The sequence below is a fragment of the Rhinatrema bivittatum genome, chromosome 1 (genome assembly GCF_901001135.1).
Source record: "Rhinatrema bivittatum chromosome 1, aRhiBiv1.1, whole genome shotgun sequence".
Taxonomy (NCBI): Eukaryota; Metazoa; Chordata; class Amphibia; order Gymnophiona; family Rhinatrematidae; genus Rhinatrema; species Rhinatrema bivittatum.
Genome location: NC_042615.1, coordinates 520324798 through 520347629, shown reverse-complemented (window position 1 = coordinate 520347629; position 22832 = coordinate 520324798). Strand labels below are relative to the sequence as shown.

The 22832-nt window shown below is 44.5% G+C and overlaps 1 protein-coding gene across 1 annotated transcript in view; it reads left to right on the top strand.

Annotated features, from left to right (window-relative positions):
- Positions 1–22832, top strand: part of SMC5 (structural maintenance of chromosomes 5) — a 281089-nt gene that overhangs the window by 236894 nt on the left and 21363 nt on the right. Inside the window, exons 19-21 of the mRNA XM_029612667.1 lie at positions 16149–16244; positions 16597–16701; positions 21232–21351. Coding sequence (XP_029468527.1) covers positions 16149–16244; positions 16597–16701; positions 21232–21351 — 321 coding nt within the window. The remainder of the gene's footprint in view (positions 1–16148; positions 16245–16596; positions 16702–21231; positions 21352–22832) is intronic.

Below are 22832 nucleotides of genomic sequence, written 5' to 3'. Positions count from 1 at the left end.
TGTACAGGAGCTCAAGCAAAAGGAGTTAGTATTTTGATATTCCCCCCAGGATCCCAAATACTTTAGGGGAGAGCTTTGGATCCTCCCAGGATCTATGAGTAGGAGAGAGAAGTTTTGGGACTTTCCACAGGATCGCAGAAGGGAGAGTGTTGAGTACTTTTTGGATGGGCCTTCTGCTCATCACTTTGGTATTTTTGGATTAAAGGATTTTTTTGGACTTTGACTTGACCAGTTTGAAGTGAAGAGTGTACCCTCGGTGTCCCAGAGGATTTGGGGCAAGAGTTTGATTACCTGAGCGAAGAAGCAAGGATAAGAAGCTTTGATACTTCTTTATACAAGGACTCTGAGGACTATACCCATTGAGATAGTGATACAGTGTTTTTCCATAGATAAGCAGCTGAATTAGCCATGCTATCTGGGTATGTCCTCCGTGCCACTAGGTAGAGGAGCTCTCCAAGATCACCCAAAGTCTTTTGGGTGAGGTGTTCCTTCTTCTGTGTTCCCTTGCCTCCTCGAGGCTCCTCAGTCCATTTTTTTCCACGCGACTGACTGCTCGCGGAGCTCTTCTCTCCTGTGAGGAAAAATATTTGTGAGGAAAAAGAATCGACAAAAAAAGTGACAGAATACCAGAAGGATCGCTTCTAACTTATTATGCCTCGTACAGGCTTTAAGTTTTGCGATTGTGAGAAAATTGTCTGTCACCAACAGACATCAATTTTGTTACCTCTGCCTGGGTCCCAGACATGACTAAGTGAACTGCAGGGACTGCGGATGCATGTCCCCACGTGCGCAGCGTCAAAGAGTTGCACGCATCGCCCAACTCAAGGAAAATACATCGGACTCGTATGCCCCCTCTGAGGCTTCAGCTAGGTCATCCCCGGGACCGAAGAGGACACCAAAGGCCCAATCCCATTGAAGGACCACCTCTGCAGACCTTCTAAGTCTAAAACATCCAAAAAAACCGCAACTCTCACCGACGCAGGGCATGGGAGATGCGCCGCAGACGTCTGCATTGAAGGCGTCGGAACATCGAAGCGTTGACTCATCTACAATGCACCGAAGCAAAATCAAAGCACCAACGCATCGACTGAGCATCCACACACCGACGCATAGACGATTCTGCATCAAAATCGAAGATAACCAGCACACAGCCTCTTCAATCGACGCTGCTGATGCAGCCTTCGACAAAAAAAGCCCAAAAAGCATCCAACTGGGCACAAAAGACACAGAAGTCCTTCACCACTATTAGTCGTAGTTTTAGAGGATAGTCCGTCCCCTCTACGGCTATTGGGATCCTCTTCTCCTTCTTCTGAAGTACTTTCTGGAATATCTGTGGCCTTTCATCACCGCAGCAGTTCTGGGTTGCAGGATCCACTTTTTTATAAAATTACCTGCCCAGCCAGGGATGTCGGCCACCCGAGAGGACCAGATACCGACATCCTCCATGCGGTTATACCACAGTCGGAATGCCAACCACAGCCAAAAACACCACCTACTTTGACTTAGGCCTATGAAACCATCTCTCAAATTACGAATATCTTATCGCAATTCTTAAAGTCAGTAGAGCAGCAACACCAGCCACTACCTACAGAACCATCGGAAACGCCTGTATCACTTGAACCGTGTCCAGCGCCAAAAGTTCAGCCTAGGAGGCCTTCACCTCTACCGAGAGATTCCGCCAGCTCATCTTCTTCCCCAGGGTCATCAACAGGTTACCCATCTGATCCACAAGAACTGCCACCAGAACCAGTGTCCCCTCCAGAGGACCTCATGTATTCTCAATTTTTAGAGAAAGTGGGCCAATGATTGGATGTGGAAACGAGAAAAATACCAGACCCCAGGCAAGAAATGTTTGGAATCCTCAAAATTTTTGACACTCCGGCTGAACCCACAGCACTTCCCTCTCATCCAGTGCTAGAGACGGTGATGGAAAAGGCCTGGGACTCTCTGTTCTCCACGACTCCAACCTCGAGGAAAACCGATCTTAAGTATAGAATGCGAGATTCGCCATTCTATACCAACGTCCAACTTCCGCATGCATCAGATGTCATCGAGTCAGCCATGCAAAAAGCGAAGAAATCAAGACTATACTCGAATAGCCCACCGACAAGAGACAACAAAACTCTAGATGACTTTGCAAAAAAGGCTTTCAAAGCAGGAATCTTAAACGCAAAAATTCAAAACCACCAATTTTACGTGGCCCAATATCTATTCGAGTGTTTACAAGTTCTGAAACCCATTTTACAACAGGGTTCTATTAACATTACCCCTCCCCAAGAATTTTATGACATAAGAGGAGGGCCTTAGGCACATTGTGCGTTCTGTCTACGAGGGGTTTGAAACGTCCGCGAAGACCACATCTAATGCCATAGCGGAGAGACGACTGGCATGGTTGAGGGCAAGCGCCATAAGGGATGATGTACATGAAAAACTTGCTAACCTTCCCTGTCGACCAGACAACCTATTTGGAGACAGGCTCACTGAGACCGTCGCAAAGCTCAAGGAACAAAAAGTGGCAGTATTATCTTTAACCACGTCACATGACACCTCATCCTCTTGAAATTTTACCCTAGGCACACATACCGACCTTATACCACTTACAGGCCTCAGCAATACCAAATGAACCGCCAGCAACCTTACCAGCAGCAAGCTTCACGCCAAACCCCTCGCACTCCCCGCCAACCCACAGACCTTCACCCACCTGAAAGCCAGCAAAGTTTTTAGGAATAACCTGGCCACCACTACCGACCAAAAAAGTAGGAGAACAGCTGTCCCACTTTCTTTCACAGTGGAGCAACATAAGTGGCCAGAAAACTTCACTCCCCACCCGGGCGGCATCAGCGCCGACAGCGCGACCAAAATCAAAGGCAAAAACAGCAACGAAGGTATAAAAAAACGTGCCGAGACTCAAGTCCCGCCTACTCGCCAGCTCACCCAATCACAGCCGGCCCAGCGGGGCTTTAAATCGCGGCTCTGTTCGGCGCCATCTCCTTTCCTTTGCCGCTACTGCTGGGGAGGGCCTGCGCAATCGGCACCGAGCCCCACCGGGGGAAGGCCAGAAAACTTCACTCCCCACCCGGGCGGCCTCAGCGCCGACAGCGCGACCAAAATCAAAGACAAAAACAGCAACGAAGGTACAAAAAAACGCGCCGAGACTCAAGTCCCGCCTACTCGCCAGCTCACCCAATCACAGCCTGCCCAGCAGGGCTTTAAATCGCGGCTCTGTTCGGCGCCGAGCGTCGCGCGCCAAAGGAGCGCGACAAAGGGGCAGGCCCCTTTGTTCGCCCCTTCGTGCAGCCCCGAGGGAGCCCCGACCCATACCCACGGAGGCAATTACATCCACAATAATGGTAGCTGCCAGCAAAAATCCTGAGACAAACGGACTTTACTGCCTGGCGTAAAGCCAGCACCCATTATAGCCACTTCTGCATTTATCCAGCCGCTCCAGCTTCCACTCCAGCCGCTCCAGCTTCCACTCCAGCCGCTCCAGCATCCACGCCAGCCTGACCAGTTCCGACCACCTCCTTCCAACTCCTCTCCCTACTACACCCTCTCATCACCATCCGAGTAGGCAGCATGCAATCCTTCCCTATTCCTATCATCTATCACCGCCACCCACACCTCTCCAAACTTTCACAACGGACCTTGAATCAGACAACGAGATCACTCATCCCAATCATGCTCTCACCCTTGACACAATTACTAGGACTCACGTTATTCTCTCTTACTCTCTTCAATGCTCAATCCCTCACTAAGAAAACGCACATTCTTTACGATTACCTGCTTGACTCCAACCCTGATGTTTGTGCAATCACGGAAACCTGGTTAAAAAGCACCGACACTGCACTGATAAACCAGTTACCTATCCACCTCTATGACGTCTTCTCAATTACCAGACCCAAAAAAAGAGGGGGCGGTCTGCTTCTAGCATCCAAGAAGAAACTGAATCTTAGACGACAACCTATCAAGACCTCTTTCAAAAAACTAGAACTCGGATTGTTCAAATCTAAACATATTCAAATCCTCCTTGTCTATGCCCCACCGGGATCAATAGACTCTGATGCCTCACCCCTTATAGAAACCATTGCTAAATACATAAACATGGACTCACCGGCCATGATCTTGGGGGACTTTAATCTTCACGTCGACGCCTCTTCGATCTCCTCCAACTGCGAAACCTTCTTGTCCACACTCCAGGCAATGGGCTTTGAACAAATAGTCAACAAGCCCACCCATAAAGCTGGACACACACTAGACCTCTTCTTCCTAAACTCACACCTATCATACACTAACACTCCAGACTGCACCCCAGTCCCCTGGTCCGACCATTCACTCATATCAGCAACCCTCAAGACCTGAGGAAACCCCGCTCAATCACAACCTCACTCCACTATCCTTCACAGAAGAAGATGTACATCCGATATCCTCAGTGAACATCTTTCCAAAGAACTCCCTAACCTAGACACCTCCAACCCCAACTCTGCCCTTCTATCCTGGCGCAATATCACAGAGTCTATAGCCAACAAACTCTGCCCCATAGAGTCAAAAACCATCAATTGGACCCAAAAAAGGAAGCAACCCTGGTACTCTCCTGAACTTAAACGAATGAAGCAAAACCTCCGACACAAGGAAGACCTTTGGCGGAAATCCCCCAACTCTACTACACTGTCCGATTACAAACTAAACATGCATCTGTACAGGATTCATCTCCTACAAGCAAAAAAGGACTTTTACGCCAGCAGAATCCATGATATCCAGTACGACGCAAGGGCCCTGTTTTCCTATGTAGCTCAACTCACCAAACCCTCAGCTCCTACCATCCCCAACGATCAAGCTCAATCCAAAGCCAATGAACTCGCTATCTTCTTTCAGAATAAAATCGCTAACACTCTAGCGCTGCTCCCTACTAACCCTACACCTCTAGATCTAAACTACGCCACCACAGACTCCCCCAGAGCTACCCTAGAGTCCTTCGAGCCTACCACCTCTCTGGAGATAGAATCAACACTCAAGAAGTTGAAACCATCCAACCACCCGATGGACCAAATCCCAACAAAACTACTGCTCCTCATTCCAGGCACCATCTCCAGATCCCTGGCCGACATCATTAACTGCTCCCTTGCCCAAGGAATTTACCCGGATGAACTTAAAACAGCATCTGTTAAACCCCTCCTGAAGAAACCCAACCTGGACACCAATGAGCTCTCCAATTTCCGACCCATATCCAACCTCCCGCTGCTAGCAAAACTAACTGAGAAGGTGGTGAACACACAGCTTTCGGATTACCTAGAAGAACATAAAATCCTATACCCCTCCCAGTATGGCTTCCGCAAGTCTTCCAGTACTGAAACCCTCCTCATCTCGCTAACAGACCACATCCTTATGGGCCTAGACAAAGGGATTTCATTCCTGCTAGTTCTCTTGGACATATCTGCGGCTTTTGATACCGTGAACTATAGCATCCTCCTCAATCGTCTTGCAGACATTGGACTATCTGGACATGCCTTCCAATGGTTCAGCTCATTCCTCGATAATAGAAGTTCCAAGATCACGATCAACAATAAAGAATCTCCTAACTTCAAAACCACTCTAGGTGTTCCTCAAGGCTCCTCTCTTTCCCCCACACTCTTTAATATCTATCTACTGCCTCTCTGCCAGCTCCTCACAAACCTTAACCTAATTCACTACTTATATGCCGACGATGTTCAGATCCTGATCCCTATAAAAGAATCCCTTCCAAAGACGCTCTCCTTCTGGGAGGACTGCCTCAAGTCCATCAACCACCTACTCACCAGCCTGAACCTGGTCCTCAATGCAGCCAAAACGGAAATTCTTCACATCTCCTCAGACCATTCTACCAGCCATGATCAGACAACCTATACTCCTCAGACCACTCATGTTAGAGACTTAGGAGTCACCATCGACAATCATTTAAACCTAAAAAAACCAATCAACAATATTACAAAGGACTGTTTCTTTAAACTACAAGTTATGAAAAGACTCAAACCCCCTCATCCATCTCCAGGACTTCAGAACGGTCCTCCAGTCAACCATATTTTCCAAAACCGACTACTGCAATACCCTCCTCTTAGGACTCCCGATCTCTGCCACCAGACCACTACAGATGCTCCAGAATTCAGCCGCCAGGATATTAACCAACACTAACCGGAGAACTCATATCACCCCTATACTCAGAAATTTACACTGGTTACCCATTAAATACAGAATTTTGCACAAGGCACTCACCATTATCCACAAATCCATACACAACCAACTTCCTCTAGACCTTCAATTCCCTCTCAAACTATACACATCTACAAGACCCATCAGAGCGGCACATAAAGGAACCCTTCAAGTTCCCCCAAATAAATCCACCCGTCTAACCTCCACAAAGAAAGAGCATTCTCCACAGTTGGCCCCATCATCTGGAACAACCCGCCAACTGACCTAAGACTTGAGCCCTGCCTGATTACATTCAGAAAGAAACTCAAGACTTGGCTTTTCGTCCAAGCCTTCCCTGAAGCCTAACAATGCAACAGTTTTGCTTTCATATAGCCCATCAGACTAAATGTCAGACCTAACCATTGTTCATTCAGTCATGTTCATTCTCCAGTTCTTTCTGTCCTTAATTTCCTGGCTACTCTAGCCCCCAAGTTTAATATCCCTGTTATTTGTACCTGCACCTCGGCCTTCTTGTTATATGGTTTTGTTAAGTTAACCCCAAGTTTGATGTAAACCGGCCTGATATGAAGCTTGTCATGAAGTTCGGTATAGAAAAATGTTAAATAAATAAATAAAATAACATCTGATTTATGGGTCCTTACCATAATAAGAGAGGGGTACTCTCTCAACTTCGCATCCCTCCCATCTCTACCGCATACAGTTTCCACCAAACACCAAGTTGTTAACCAGGAAATTCTCCTTCAAGAAATCGACCAACTGCATCAACAACACTGCATATGGGAGTTAACACCATCCCAATGTCAGAAGAGGTTCTATTCACAATACTTCCTCATCCCCAAAACATCTGGAGGGCTTCGCCCAATTCTGGACCTACGCTCCCTCAACAAGCACTTACAGAGAGAGAAATTCAAGATGACTTCTCTCAAATCCATTCTTCCTTTCCTACAACCCAAGGGACTGGATGTGCTCCCTAGATTTAAAGGATGCATATGCCTACATACCAATGCATCCCAAATCTTGGCATTACCTCTTTTTTTCAAGCGGAAAGGAGACATTTTCAGTACAAAGTTCTCCCGTTCGGGCTCTCCTCCGCCCCCAGAGTTTTCACAAAATGTCTAGCGGTAGTGGTGGCTCACCTCCGTCGACAGAGGGTTCAGATATTTCCATACCTCAACGATTGGCTGCTAGTAGCCCCCCAATCCTTCTCTTCTGCGGGACAGTTTAGTTTGCACAATCAATTGTATGGACAATCTGGGCCTTTTAATAAACTATGAAAAATCGAACTTGCAACCTACTCAAACATTGCAATTCATCGGAGTATACATAGACACCATTCAAGACAGAGCTTTCCTGCCACAATCTCGAGCACTAGCTCTGATTACACTCGCCCATCACCTATTAGACCTCACAACTTCCCCAGCCCGTCAAATCTTAAGCATACTGAGTCATATGGCAGCGTCCAATTATGTTGTTCCACACACATGACTACATATCAGTCGCCTACAATGGGGTCTAAAGAATCAATGGACTCAGTTCCTAAGCCCACTATCGACTCCAATGACGCTAACCACCACAATGAAAATAGACATCCGCTGGTGGATAACCCCACCAGCACTATCAGAGGGCTCACCGCTACACCCCCCTCGCCATCAACTAGTACTCACCACAGATGCCTCCCCCACAGGATGGGGAGCCCGTCTTACCAACCTACAGACTCAGGAGTTGTGCTCCAAACAGGAACAAAATCACCACATAAACCTCCTGGAGCTTCGGACTATAAAAAAATGCCCTTTGAACTTTCGAACACAACCTCCAACACCAGGTTGTCATGATCCACACGGGCAACCAAGTGGCGATGTTTTACATAAAGAAGGAGGGTCCGGTTCATGGAACCTTTGCAAAGAGGCGATCAAGATTCTGGACTGGACCCACAGCAAGGGAATCTCCCTACAAGCCACATATCTACCGGAAATCAACTACTCCAGGGCAGACAAGCTGAGAAGAATATTTCACCCTCACGAATGGTAACTACATCAGCATGTAGACAATCAAATTTTCTCAACTTGGGGTCTTCCCCAGATCAACCTCTTCACAACGGAGCACAACAAGAAAGTCGTCCTGTTTTGCTCAGTATATCCCAGCGCCCACCGGCTGGTGCAGGATGCATTCCTCCTTGATTGGTCCCAAGGTCTGCTTTACGCGTTCTCTCCCATTCCTCTTATCTCTCGCACAGTCCAGAGATGCGTCGAAGACAGACAATGCGGATTTGATCTTGATCACACCGGCATGGGCACGACAACCGTGATACAGCCTCCTAATTTAACTGTCAATTTGCAAATCAATCCCTCTAGGGAACGATCCCACCCTCCTCACCCAAGAAGGGGGCTCAGTGCTCCATCCACTTCACGTCGCTGAATCTCACTGCATGGAGATTGAAAGGGCCATATTCCAAAACCTAAACATTTCTCCTTAATTGCACGATATTCTGATCTCATCCAGAAAATTATCAACGTGACTGAGCTACCAACGCAAATGGGCGCGTTATGCATCCTGGTGTTTGATAGGCACAGATCCACTCACCTGTCCACCAGAATGTCTTCTGACTTACCTCCATCTGCTTTACACGGAAGGACTTGCCACCGCCTCTCTTCGTGTTCACCTCAGTGCAATAGCAGCTTACCACACTCCTCTCAACAGGGAACCTGTCATACCTTTGTTTCCAGATTTCATGAAAGGTGTCTTACATTTACGGCCCCCAATAAAGAAACCACCAGCACCGTGAGATGTCAACCTAGTTCTGGAGCAGCTTATGCTACCACCTTTCAAACCGCTGGACACTTGTCATCCTAGGTACCTTTCCTGGAAAGTACTATTTTTAGTCACCCTCACATCCGCATGGCGAGTCAGCGAACTTTAAGCCTTGGTGCACTACCCACCTTCTACCATGACAAGGTTACGCTACGTACGCATCCCAACTTTCTTCCTAAAGTGGGCTCAGCTTTTCACTTAAACCAGATCATTACCCTCCCGACTTTCCACGTAAAACCTCATGTGAACGACAGTGAACGACGTCTTCATTCATTGGACTGTAAACGAGCGCTCGCTTATTATAAAAAGCGCATTAAATCTGATAATAGATCCTCGCAGCTCTTCCTCTCCTTCAATCCAAATGCATCAGGACTTCCTGTTTCCAAAAGAACGCTATCATCCTGGATTTCCAACTTCATACGTTTCTGCTACCAGAAAAGTTCAGAATCGCTATCTTCCACACCCAAGGCACATCAAATACGTGCGATGGCTGCTTCCGTTGCTCACCTCCACGATTTGCCTCTCCTGGTCATTTGCAAGGCAGCCACATGGTCCTCACTGCACACCTTCACATCCCACTACTGTTTGGACACACAAACTAGGGATGATGCCAACATGGGGCGGATAATTCTGGAACAGAACATATCATCATCTAATCCAGCAGGCTTATAAGAACTGTCCGCCTCTTACTACTGTATTGAGTGCTAAACTACCTACAACATACTCGCATTAAATTACACGCTCAATACTTCAGCTGGGGACTCCCAGACAGCATGGCTAATTCAGCTGCTTATCTTTGGAAAAAAGCAAGTTTGCTTACTAAAAACAGTGTTTTCCGTAGATAGCAGATGAATTAGCCATGCTGACCCCCATTCCTCCCCTGACTGTTCCGGCATTGCATATCATCTTGCGTTGACAAGGACTGAGGAGCCTCGAGGAGGCAAGGGAACACACAAGAAGGAGCACCTCACCAAAAGACTTTGGGTGATCTTGGAGAGCTCCGCCACCTAGTGGCACGGACGACGTACCCAGACAGCATGGCTAATTCATCTGCTATCTGCGGAAAACACTGTTTATGGTAAGCAAACTTGCTTTTCCAATTGCAGTTGGCTATTTTGTATATCGGGACAGTTGTCCTGCAGTTTTTGTGCTTGGGGATTTTCCTCTATTTGCTGATTGTCTTCATGCTGGAACCCCCATTCCAGTTTTCCCACATTGCAAGGGGAACCGTTTTTCTCCAGGATAATGGTGCAAGAGAAGGGAGATAAAAGTTGCAGTAAAGACTATTTTATTTGAACACCTCTGAGTGATTTATTCTATTTTGCTGCTCCATCTATTGCCAGAACTATATGACTGAGTCCTGGTGTGAATCTATTTGTTTATTCCTGCTGCTGGTAATATCCTCCTTACTTCTCCTATGGACAGTTTGGCACCTATGTGAGGTCTTCTACCTTTGGTGTGAGCACTAAGAGTAAAGAGTGGCTAAACATGCCAGAAGGCCCGGAAGATTATTCTTCCCCTGCATTTGGACTGAACCCGAACCCGTGCCATCCCAAGTGAAGGATAAACCATCCAACTTGGGGACCAGTTACATTTGCATATCCTTAATAAATATGCATGAGCTAGGTTTACATGCATATATGCCTTGTGTATTTATTAAAGATATCCTGAAAAAAAATTGTTTGCAGTCCACAAGGACCATCAGTGAATCCCACTTCTGTAAGGCATAAAGGGTCTATCTGCTTTCAGTTCCATAAACATCTAAGGTGATGTGCAAAAATAACCAGTTTCTACTGGTTATTATTTCTACATGTGATTTAGAATGCTGATTTGGTAGCACTTTTTTTTTTTTTTAAAGATAACTATTGTTACTTTGTGACATCTTGACAATCAGAATGCAAGACTGTTTCACTATGAAGCAAAAAGCATGCAAAATAAAACTAAGTTTTTCAGTTATTCTCATCTTAAGAGTCAGCTCTTGCTTTTGAGTGCTGTATTAGCCTGATTCATGAATATGTGGTGATGAATCGTGTATTACTGGATATTGTACATCGTGGGGCAGTTTTCAAAGGGACTTTTGCACATAAAACAGGATGTTAGTGTAGAAATGGCCTTTTTAAAAATTACCACTTGATATGTGGCTAAACTTACACATACAACAGACTTATTCTAAAATGGATAATATGCATTTTTCCCTCCTCAGTCTACACCCAATACCCCATAATGACAAAGAAAAATCACGTTTGTAGAAATTTGTGCAAATTAAAAATAAAAACGTGAAATATATTTACATAACTATTTAGACCCTTTGCTATAATACTCAAACTTGAGCTCAGGCGCATCCTGCTTCCATTGATCATCCTTGAGATGATTCTCCAACTTGATTGGAGTTCATCTGTGGTAAATTCAATTGATTGGACATGATTTGGAAAGGCACACACCTGTCTATATAAGGTCTCAAAGTTGACAGTGCATGTCAGAGCAAAATCAAAGCCATGAAGTTGGAGGGATTTTTGGTAGACCTCTGGTCAGGATTGTGTCGAGGCACAGATCTGGGGAAGGGTACAAAAAAAGTGCTACAGTATTGAAGGTCCTGCAGAACACAGTGGTCTTCATCATTCTTAAATGGAAAACGTTCTAAACAACCAGAACAACAATCTTCCTAGAGCTGGCCACCTACCCAAACTGAGCAGTCAGGGGAGAGATGGGAGAACCTTCCAGAAGGGCAACTATCTCTGCAGCACTCCACCAATCAGGCTTTTGTAGTAGAGTGGCCAAACGGAAGCCACTTGAAGTTTACCAAAAGCCACTTAAAGGACTCTAAACATGAGAAACAAGATTCTCTGGTCTGTTGAAGCCAAGACTGGCCTGAATGTCAAGCGTCTGGAGGAAACCAGGCACCGCTGATTACCTAGCAAATACCATTCCTACAGTGAAGTGTGGTGGTAGCAGCATCATGCTCTAGGGATGTTGTTCAGCTGTAGGAACTGGGAGTCTAGTCAGGATCGAGGGAAAAATGAATGGAGCAAAGTACAGAGAGATCACTTATTTATTTTAAAAAGTTTATATACTGCCTTTATAATGATCGTTGGTCAAAACAGTTTACAAAGATTAAAATATACATAATAAAATAGCATAAAAATTGAGATACCATAGAAAGGTAAAAATAAACATGAACAACAAACATTTCCTAGCATGTAGCAGATGGACTCAGGACCAATAGGTATAGTGTACTCCTGATAGCAGTTGGAGACAGATCAGATTTCAATCTGATGTCAGCCCTAGTACATATACCCCTGCAGGAAGTGCAGCTCTTCAGTATTTTCCGTCTCCATAGCAGTTAGGGACTCTATGCATGCTAGCATAGCGTTAAGAGTAAATTTTACCAAAGAAATCCAAATTAAGAAGAAATCTTACCTCTGCAGACGAGCCCCGCTCTCCTGCGGTGACACCCATTGGGTCCCTCCCCCAGTCGAGATTTCCGAGGTGATTTCCGCGATCCCTCGGAGGCGAGCCTCGGCCCGGCGGCCGACCCTCGGGGGGCCCTAGCCCCCGACATCGGGTGAGGGTGAAAGGCAGCGGGTGCAACCTCGAGCGTAGCGGTGAAGGTATTTTCCCTCTCCCCCCGCAGCCGGAGACCGCCCGGAACGAAACCAGGAAGCGCTGGGACAAGGTAAGGTAGAAATCTATTTAAAAGTCTCCGGTCTCCGAAGCTCAAGGAGACGCACAGGTTGCCAGCCGGAACCAGTGCCACTGGGTTGATCAGCCCTAGCAGGGCTAGACCCCGGTCAGATCCGAGGGTCCTCACACGTGGAGACCCTCCGAGGTGGTTGCCATATTGTCCGCATGATCGCCGTCACTATTTTGGTCCTGTTCGCCGCCCTGTCTACTGTCTCGATCCGTGTGCACAGAGGCGAGCCATGCCCACAAATACCTTGTGTGCACAAGCGAAGCGCATAGCCAACTGCTCACTGTACTGGGCGCATAACTTCGACCCATACGCACAACAGCGCGCACATTGCTCTGCACACGAGCACCAAATCTACACGCGCATCTTCGACGCACACCAGAGCGCACAACTGTATTGTACGCGCACAAACCATGGCTCCACCTGAAAATAAGCTCAAAGCTCAGGGCCTTTGCCCAGCTTGCCACATTAGAGTGGCACAGCATGAGGAGGCCACAGCCCTGTGTATGCAGTGCGAAGAGGCCCTAGGGGACCCAACTCATGGCCCTCCCCAGCCGGCACCAGACACCAGCCTCTTGAGCGGTATGCCGGACCTAGCATCACACACCGGGACCCCCCTCAAACGGGGTTCCCCAGGGACACGGCGCCCCCTAGTCTAGACCCAGCTTCTATCTCCTGGGTGGAATTCTTCAAAGGTCTGCATACCTTCATCCACATGCAACCGGGGCCTCCTACAATGCGGTCACAGGCACCACCAGAGGACCTCAACATGCCAGGACCCTCTATGCCCAGGAAAGTGATCCCACCGCCCAGAAGCCCCACCTTCGGGGACACAGACATCTCAGATGAGGAGTCAGAACCCGTGGAGGAAGGGGAACTCCCTCTGGGGACAGAACCCCATCGAACCATGAGACGCTTCTTCACCAAGGACGAACTTCCAGACGTGGTCATGCACAGCTTAAAAGAGCTTGCCATCCCGGGCACAAGTGCCTCAGGGGAACCTAAGCTGAACCCACTTTTGAAGGGACTTCGTCAGACCTCCCACCATTTCCCATATTACAAGCCGTCCAGCAACTAATTGACCTGGAATGGGAGGCCCCAGAAACCACGTTCAAAGGGGGCCAGGCTCTGGCAGCCATGTACCCTCTGGATCCTGCCGCCAGATCGCCTATTAACTACATGTAGCTACCACCATATAGTCTATATTTGATGGAGTGAGGAAACCTCATAGAAATGGCGGGCTTCTTATATGGTGGCCCGTAAAGTTGCCAACTTTGCAGTTTTTACCTTCACTAGCATGGTTACGACTGTAATTCACCAACTTATAATCATCGGTTTCCCCACTCAGATGACATTCAGGAACACTTTTTTTTTTTTAAAGAAATTTTTTTTTAGTTATAATAGCTTTTTCATCAGGGGGCAATAAAGTGCAGTATCTATAATAAAAAACAAAGTCCCATAGGTATATAAGTTAATTTCAAAAGTAACCTTGTCATGCTGCCAGGATAATACATACGTTTCTGATATCTGCCAAGTTACATACTCTGCTACTCGGTCTCAGCTTATAGCGAACAACTGGATCCGCCATTTTTTAACCATTTAAACTTTTTGATGATTTGAAAAAGGACCAATCAAACAACGAGACTACGGATACGAAGAGCCAATCGGACTTTAAATCAGCGAGGACCATTCAACGTTGTCATTCAAGCCTTGTGGTGATTGTGATGCGAACGTGAAAAGCCACCCCTGCTTGCGATAATTCAGGACATAGTTGAGATCACCTCCACATTGATTTTTAACAACATTTTCTAACACAGTCCATTTTAATTACTCAAAAGTGTGGTTAGCATCAATACAATGACTTACAATTGGAGCTTCTAGATTCGCTGTATTTACTCGAATCCTATGTTCACGGAGACGTATTTTGATTTGTCTGCTGGTCCGGCCCACATAAATTAATGGACAGGGACATTGAATCAAGTAAACTACATGCGTGGATTTGCACGTTGTGTCTAATTTTTTCTTATATTTATTTCCAGTAAGGGGATGTTGCCAAACATTTCCCTCTATAGTGTTAACGCACATGTCACATTTCCCACACCGACTGTGAGTGCCTTGCATCAGAGGTTGGGCATCCTGAGAGAATGGCATGTACCACTTGATTACGAATGTTTTTACTACGTTGATAAGAGATCAATGGAAGTTCTGCAAAAATTGGATGGAGCTGTAGAACATGCCAATGTCTCTTAATACTTTCCACAATCAAATAAGATTTATCAGTGTGGGGCAAAACGCAAATATCTGCTGTAACCGGTTGTTTAGCCTGATATTGCAATAGAGCTTAAACGCGGGGAGTACCATGCTCTTTTATAAGCCTTATAGACAGCAGGATATGGATAGCCTCAGTCAAAAAATCTAGTAGCTAGAAAACCAGCTTGTCTTTTAAATTCCTTAACGGAAGAACAGGTTCGCCTAATCCTAAAAAACTGACTCACTGGAAGGCCATTTTTAAATGCCCGCAGGTGAAAGCTATTGTACATCAATAAATTATTCCTCTCAATATCCTTTCGGATATAGCTGTGATGGAGAAGGAACAGAGAAGGGCAACCAAAATGATAAGGGATGGAACAGCTCCCCTATGAGGAAAGACTAAAGAGGTTAGGACTGTTCAGCTTAGAGAAGATGCGGCTGAGGAGGGATATGATAGAGGTGTTTAAAATCATGAGAGGTCTTAAACAGGTAAATGTGAATCAGTTATTTACTCTTTCAGATAATAGAAGTTCTAGGAGCCACTCCATGAAGTTAGCATGTGGCACATTTAAAACTAATCGCAGAAAGTTCTTTTTCACTCAACGCACAATTAAACTCTGGAATTTGTTGCCAGGGGATGTGGTTAGTGCAGTTAGTGTAGCTGGGTTTAAAAAAGGATTGGACTTGGAGGAGAAGTCCATTACCTGCTATTAATTAAGCTGACTTAGAAAATAGCCACTGCTATTACTAGGATCAGTAGCATGGGATAGACTTAGTTTTTGGGTACTTGCCAGGTTCTTATGGCCTGGATTGGCCACTGTTGGAGACAGGATGCTGGGCTTGATGGACCCTTGGTCTGACCCAGTGTGGCATGTTCTTATGTTCTTACGATTATTCCCGGGAGCTTGAAACCAGGAGTTTATTCCCCACACAAATATTAACATGCACACGTAGTTTCTTTATATCAACTTCTAGTACAGATTCAATGGTTTCAGTTTCTGTGTGTAGTGCTGCTGTTTTCAAAGTGCTTGTGATAATAGACACTTACAATGGGGAGAATGCTAAATATGAAAAAGATTACATATAAAGAAATTGTATTCCCATTGAGAACTTTAGCTGGAACCTTGCTAGTGTAAACTACTTTTTGTAATATTTTAGGTCATTTATAGCATTCTAAAAACTAACATTAATGCACAACTTTTTGGTTTTTTTTTCCCAGGCATTCCAAGCTCTTCCTAACACAGTTGATGAAATTGATGCTTTACTAAATGAAGAGAAATCAAGAGCCTCCTGCTTCACAGGTCTAAATGCTTCGGTACGATTTTTCCCCTCATAGTACTTGTCTCCCACGCTGTACTAGAGCTCTTAGTAATAATAAGTTATACAGCAGGAACAATGTGCTGCAAATGCCAGATTCTGAATCTGTTAGAATTTTAAGTAGAGCCTTCTGAAGGAACAGTGTGTACTAGTCCTTTGTTGAAAAAAAAAATTGGGTTAACTTGCTAGAATGCCATGCAGGTCTATTTAAATGAAAGATATTATCTAAATTGAATTTATTATATAAGCAGACTGGTTATATATGAACTAGCGTAAATCAACATTTGTAATTTAAATACATTTTTCTTTATTTTTGTACAGATGTTTATTTAAGTTATTTTTGCTATTAGGTTGTAGATGAATATAAGAAAAAGGCACAAGAAATACAACAACTTTCAGAAGAGCTAGATCAAAAGAAAATGGAGTTGGAAAACTACAGGCAAAACATTTCCAAGGTATGCAGTACTTTAACATTTACAATTACATAGATTTAAAAAGACATCTAAATATTAGTTAAGCATTGGTGATTCTTTTGTACATCCATAATTGTTGGATTGATCCCCGCTAGAGAAGATATTGGTTTGTGATGAAAATCTGTGCTATTTTATTCCAATCAGTACAGCATCTAAATGAATGTGTATGTATGTATATAAAATATCATAGCAAAGGGTATAGCGCTATAAAGGTTCATGGATCCAATTTCAAAAGATTCAATAATCAGACTTGAAGTCAACGCATTCTTCCCAAAGACCTCTCTGCAAAAGTATCACTTAATAAATGAAGAATGTGTTGACTTCAAGTCTGATTATTGAATCTTTTGAAATTGGATCCATGAACCTTTATAGGGCTATACCCTTTGCTATAGTGTTTACCTAACTGTATACCGCTCCTCTCCTCCACTCTTTATTAGCTCGTGTATATAACATATGCCATGCCAGGTCAGATTGAGATCCGTCAAGTTCAGCAAGCTAGGTCACAAGTACCTAGCAAATCCCAAAAAGCAGATGTATTTTTTGTTGCTCACTCCCAGGGATATTGGTGATTTTCCCTAATCTATCTGGCTAATAATGTTTTATGGGCTTTCTTCATGGATATTATCCACACCACTTTTAAACTCCACTATGTTAATCTCCATGACCATGTCTTCTAGCACTTGGCAGGTTCCACAGCTTGATTATGTGTTGAGTGAAAAAATATTTTTTGCAATTTGTTTTAAATCTGCTGGTTGGTAGTTTCATGGAGTGTCCACTTATTTTAGTATTATTTGAAAGAGAAAATAACTGTATGCATGATTTTATAAACCTCTGTCATGTCCCCTCTCAGCTATTGCTTTTCCAAACTGAAAAGCCCTAACCTGAGTAGCCTCTCTTCATAGGTGAGCCATTCCATCCCTTTATCATTTTTGTTGCCCTTCTCTGCTGTTTTTCTAGTTCTGCTATGTCTGGGGGTTTTTTTCTTGATGAGGTAACAAGAACTGCATAAGATACTCAAGCTATGGTCTCATCATGGCTCAATACAGAGGCAATACATTTTTTATTTTATTCTCCATTTCTTTTGGATCATTCTAGTTGCTTTTTTTTTTTTTTACTGCCTCCACACACTGAGCTGAAGATTCCAAGGTCCTTTTCTTGAGCGGTGACTCCTAATACGTAACCTAGAATGTCGTACCTATAGTTGGAATTATTTTTCCCTGTGCACTTCACTTTGCTCTTTTCCATGTTACATTTCATCTGCCATTCAGATGCCCAGTCTCTAGTCTTACAGGGTCCTCCAGTTCCTTAGAATCTGCAATTGTTTAAACAGCTGAAAATAATTTTGTCATCTGAAAATTTCATCATCTCACTCGTTTAACCAGGAAAGAAAGAGGCTGAGTTGGGGGTGTCCGGGGGCTTGGCTTTAGTTTATCCGTCTAGAGCTGAATATCTGCGCTAGCTGGATAAAGTTATTTGGTTAGCTCTGGTTGGAAAAAAATCACAGGCCTAAAGTTAATCTGATAACACCATGCTCAAAAGCCTATTGGGCGAGAAGTGTCCAATTTCCCTCACCTCACCCCCGATATGAATAAAAAAAATGTTGCATGGCTAAGCATCCCTTCTTTTATATCTCCCAATATGAATAAAAATGCCCCCCACCCCTCCTCCCAATTTAAATTTGTCCTCTGGCAACAGCACCTATTCCCTCCCTACCCCTACCTTTAAAAAAACATTTTTTGGACAAAAATCCCGATTCTTCACCTCCACAACTATCCAAAAAGCAATGCAGGAGCAGAAAAGGCTGTTACTGCTCTTTCTCTTTCTCTCTCTCTCTGCTGAATACTAAATGCTGTTAGCTCTGACAGCTACCTCACTTAATTTATTCCCTACACATGGGTCATGATTGGTCCCTTCAAGGGCTCTGTTGAAACCTGCTCTTCAATAAGTGAATTTTTATTAAGACTGTTATCCAGCATGAAGATAAAACCCATCTTTCAATACTGTGGTCTAATAATAGTATAATACAACTCTCAAAGATCCCATGAAGAAACCATGAGGATCCACATTAGACTGTAACTTTCAAACCGGTGCGCACATGTCTACCCGCACCCAGGGACGCGGCTGTTTTATAACATGCGCATATATGCGCGTTTTATAAGATAGTCTGGCCACGTGCACATATGCCCCAAATTTTAAGTGCATGCAAATACATTCACTCCAAATAATACAGGAGGCTGCACAGATATGGGCGGAGGCCCTCTCCCACTCGATGTACCTCAGGGCCACCTCCTTGCCGGGAGTGACAATGTGTTGGCAGACAAGCTAAGTCGCACCTTTCAACCGCACGAGTGGTCTCTCAACCCCTCATTAGCGAAATCAATTTTTCAGCAATGGGGTTATCCCCAAATAGATCTCTTTGCATCACCTCCAAATCGCCAAGTAGACAACTTCTGCTCTCTCACTCGCAGTCAACATTATCAGCCAAGAGACGCGTTCTCCCTATCATGGGCAACCTGTCTCCTATGTGCATTCCCTCCACTTTCATTTCTCTCGAAGACTCTCGTGAAGTTATGTCAGGACAAGGGAACCATGATCCTGATAGCACCCCACTGGCCGTGCCAAGTGTGGTTTCCAATTCTTCAGGATCTCTCCATTCGTAGGCATATTCCCTTGGGAAAAGACCCGCTTCTAATCACTCAAGACGATGGGTGGCCTCCACCACCCCAATCTTCAAGCTTTGTCCCTGACGGCATGGATGTTGAAAGGTTAATCCTTCAACCACTTAACCTTTCTGAACCAGTTTCCCGTGTCCTCATTGCTTCACGGAAACCTTCCACGAGAAAATCGTATTCTTACAAATGGGCCAGGTTTACATCATGGCGTTCCTCTCAGTCCCTTGATCCCTTTACCTGTCCAATCACGAAGTTTCTGGACTATCTCTGGCACTTGTCAGTCAGGTCTAAAAACTTCCTCCATTAGAATGCATGTCAGTGTGGTTGCCGCCTTCCATAAAGGTGTTGGGGATGTTCCTATTTCAGTACAACACCTGGTAACATGTTTTTTGAAGGGCTTGCTTCACCTTAAGCCTCCTCTGCGTCCTCCAGCCCCTTCTTGGGACATCAACCTAGTTCTCTGTCGGCTCATGAAACCACCATTCGAGCCTCTTCAATCCTGTGAACTTTGCTATCTCACATGGAAAGTGATTTTCCTTTTGGCAATCACTTCGGCTCGCAGAGTTAGTGAGTTACAGGCTCTAGTTACCTATCCGCCTTACACTAAACTTCTGCAGGACCGGGCAGTACTCCGAACTCACCCTAAATTCTTGCCTAAGGTAGTTTCGGAGTTTCATCTCAATCAATCCATCATACTATCTACCTTTTTTCCCAGGCCCCATTCCAATCCAGGAGAGCAGGCTCTGCATACCCTTGACTGCAAACGGGCTCTAGCGTTCTGCCTAGACCATACAGCTGCCCACAGGAAAAGCACTCAACTGATTGTCTCTTTCCATTCTCTCAAATTGGGGCAGCCTGTGGGTGGTAAATAGACTTCAAGACCGTGTTAAAGCTCACTCTGTGAGGCGACTTCAGTAGCACACCTACGATCGGTGCCGCTTCCTGACATTTGCAGGGCTGCCACCTGGAGTTCTCTCCATACTTTTAGCCCACTATTGCTTAGACAAAGCCGGAAGACAAGATTCCATCTTCGGCCAGTCTGTCTTATGCAACCTATTTACAACATGATGTACCAACACCCTTCTGCCTGCCCGGTGGAATTCGCCCAAATTTCATCCCAGGCCTAGTGCCTTGCACGCCTGCATACATTTGGTGCATGCTCGGACATCCTTAGCTCGGTACTCACCCATATGTGAGGACTATCATCCTGCTTGTCCTGTGAGAAAGCAAATGTTGCTTACCTGTAACAGGTGTTCTCACAGGACAGCAGGATGTTAGTCCTCACGAAACCCGCCCGCCGCCCCACGGTGTTGGGTTCGTAACGTTTTCTTATTTTATTTTTCGGCACTTCCTGTAGCTTTAAACAAGACTGAAGAGGGACCCCTGCTGGCTGCAGGTTTAGTGCCATGCTGGGCATGCCCAGTAATGCCAGTCAAAGTTCTAGAAACTTTGACAAAAGTGTTCCATGATTGGGCTCCTTCCTGTGATGTCACCCATATGTGAGGACTAACATCCTGCTATCCTATGAGAACACCTGTTACAGGAAAGCAACATTTGCTATCTCCCTTGGCAGGGAGTTTCAAAGGCTGGGTCCAATGATAGAGGCAAATAGTCGTGACAGAAGACCAGATTCAAGAACCAAACAGGTTGTCTTCCTCAGATATGAAAAGCAGGCTGAGGTAGCTGGTTTCCGTGTACCCCACAATACATGAGGCTAGTTTGAGAATTTTATATGAAACCATGACTTGTACTTGGTAGATGATCTCAAACAAGACTGAAAATACAAACATTCATAGAATGTTGCAGCATCCTGTTTTGACTCACTTGTGTTTGTTTTTAGGTAAAAGAGAACTGGCTGAACCCCCTGAAACAGCTGGTAGAACAAATCAATGAAAAATTCAGTTTATTTTTTAGTTCCATGCAGTGTGCAGGAGAAGTAGATTTACATACAGAAAATGAGGTAAGAAATTTTGATCTTATTATGTAACTTTATAAACAGCATATTTTGTTATTGTTGACAACTTCCTCCTGTTCCTTTTGAGTTTGCAGATGAATCAAAATTAATCCAGGGTTTCCCCCTTATTTTTAACCACTCCACCTAACTCGATATTTTCACGGGGAGGGGCAAAATGTTACAAGAATGCCCTCCTTTCTCCCCCTGTGATATTCCACCCCTCCCGTGGTAAAATATTGTGGTTTCGCAAATCTCTCCCTTGGCCTTTTGGGGATAGGGAAATACCTACAGTACCTGAATGTAATCTGCTTTGAAGTTCCAAAAGGCACAATATAAAATAAATAAATAGAAATAGGATAGTCTCTGTTTTATTAATATAGAAATATGACATCAGAAAAATATCATATAGTCTATCTAGTCTGCTCATTAACACAACTGCTCTGTCCTTGTCTCTACCACCTCCATCAGCAGACTATTAATGCATCCACCACCCTTTATATAAATAAATACTTCCTTAGATTACTTCTGTCTACCCTCTTTCACCTTCATCCCATGACTCCTTGTTCCAGAATCTCCTTTCCATTGGAAGAGACCCACCTCTTGTTATTGATACCCCTGAAGTATTTAAATGTCTGTTATCATATCTCCCCTATCTTGTCTTTCCTCTAAGATATACTTATTTAAATCTGTTCCTCTGGATCTGCTTTATCCTGTTTAAATCTTTTTGAAGATGCAATCTCCAGAATGTACACAGCATTGCAAATGAGGTCTCACCACAGACTTATATCACCTCCCTTTTCTTTGCTGACTATTTATTTATATATTTTATTTAAAAACTCTTCTATACTGTCGTTAAGTTAATTCACCATCACAACGGTTTACAGAAAGGCACAATAAGAAAAAACTATAATTGGTATAGATTAGAAATTATGCATGTGCCAGCATAGAATGGTAACATATTTTAATAAGAAAAGACTGTGTGTTAATTAAGGCTTATATGTCGGTTGAAAAACTGTCGAGTGGTTCATATCTAGCGTTAATATGCAATTGGAGATATTAGAGGAAAAAAACTGATTACTTGGTGCGTCATTATCTTTCAACTGTTTTCCTCCTTCTCTTTGTCTTTATAAAAAGCTCGTTTAAAAAGCCAGGTTTTCAGACTAGTTTTAAATAGTTTCATATTTCTCTGCAGCCTTATTTCGAGTGGCATGGAGTTCCATAGAACAGGTCCAGCCAGCAACAGTGCTCTTTCCCTTACCTGAGTGAGGCGTGCTGATTTAACAGAAGGAATAGTTAGTAGTGCTTTATTAGCAGATCTAAGGTTTCTGTGTGGTACATGTACATGCAGTGCTGTGTTAAGCCAGTCTGCCTTTTCATCATGGATTAGTTTATGAATTATACACAATGCTTTGTATTGTATTCTTTGTTCAATTGCAAGCAAGTGTACCTGTGATATGGTCTCTTATCTTTTTGCCTGTCAAAATTCT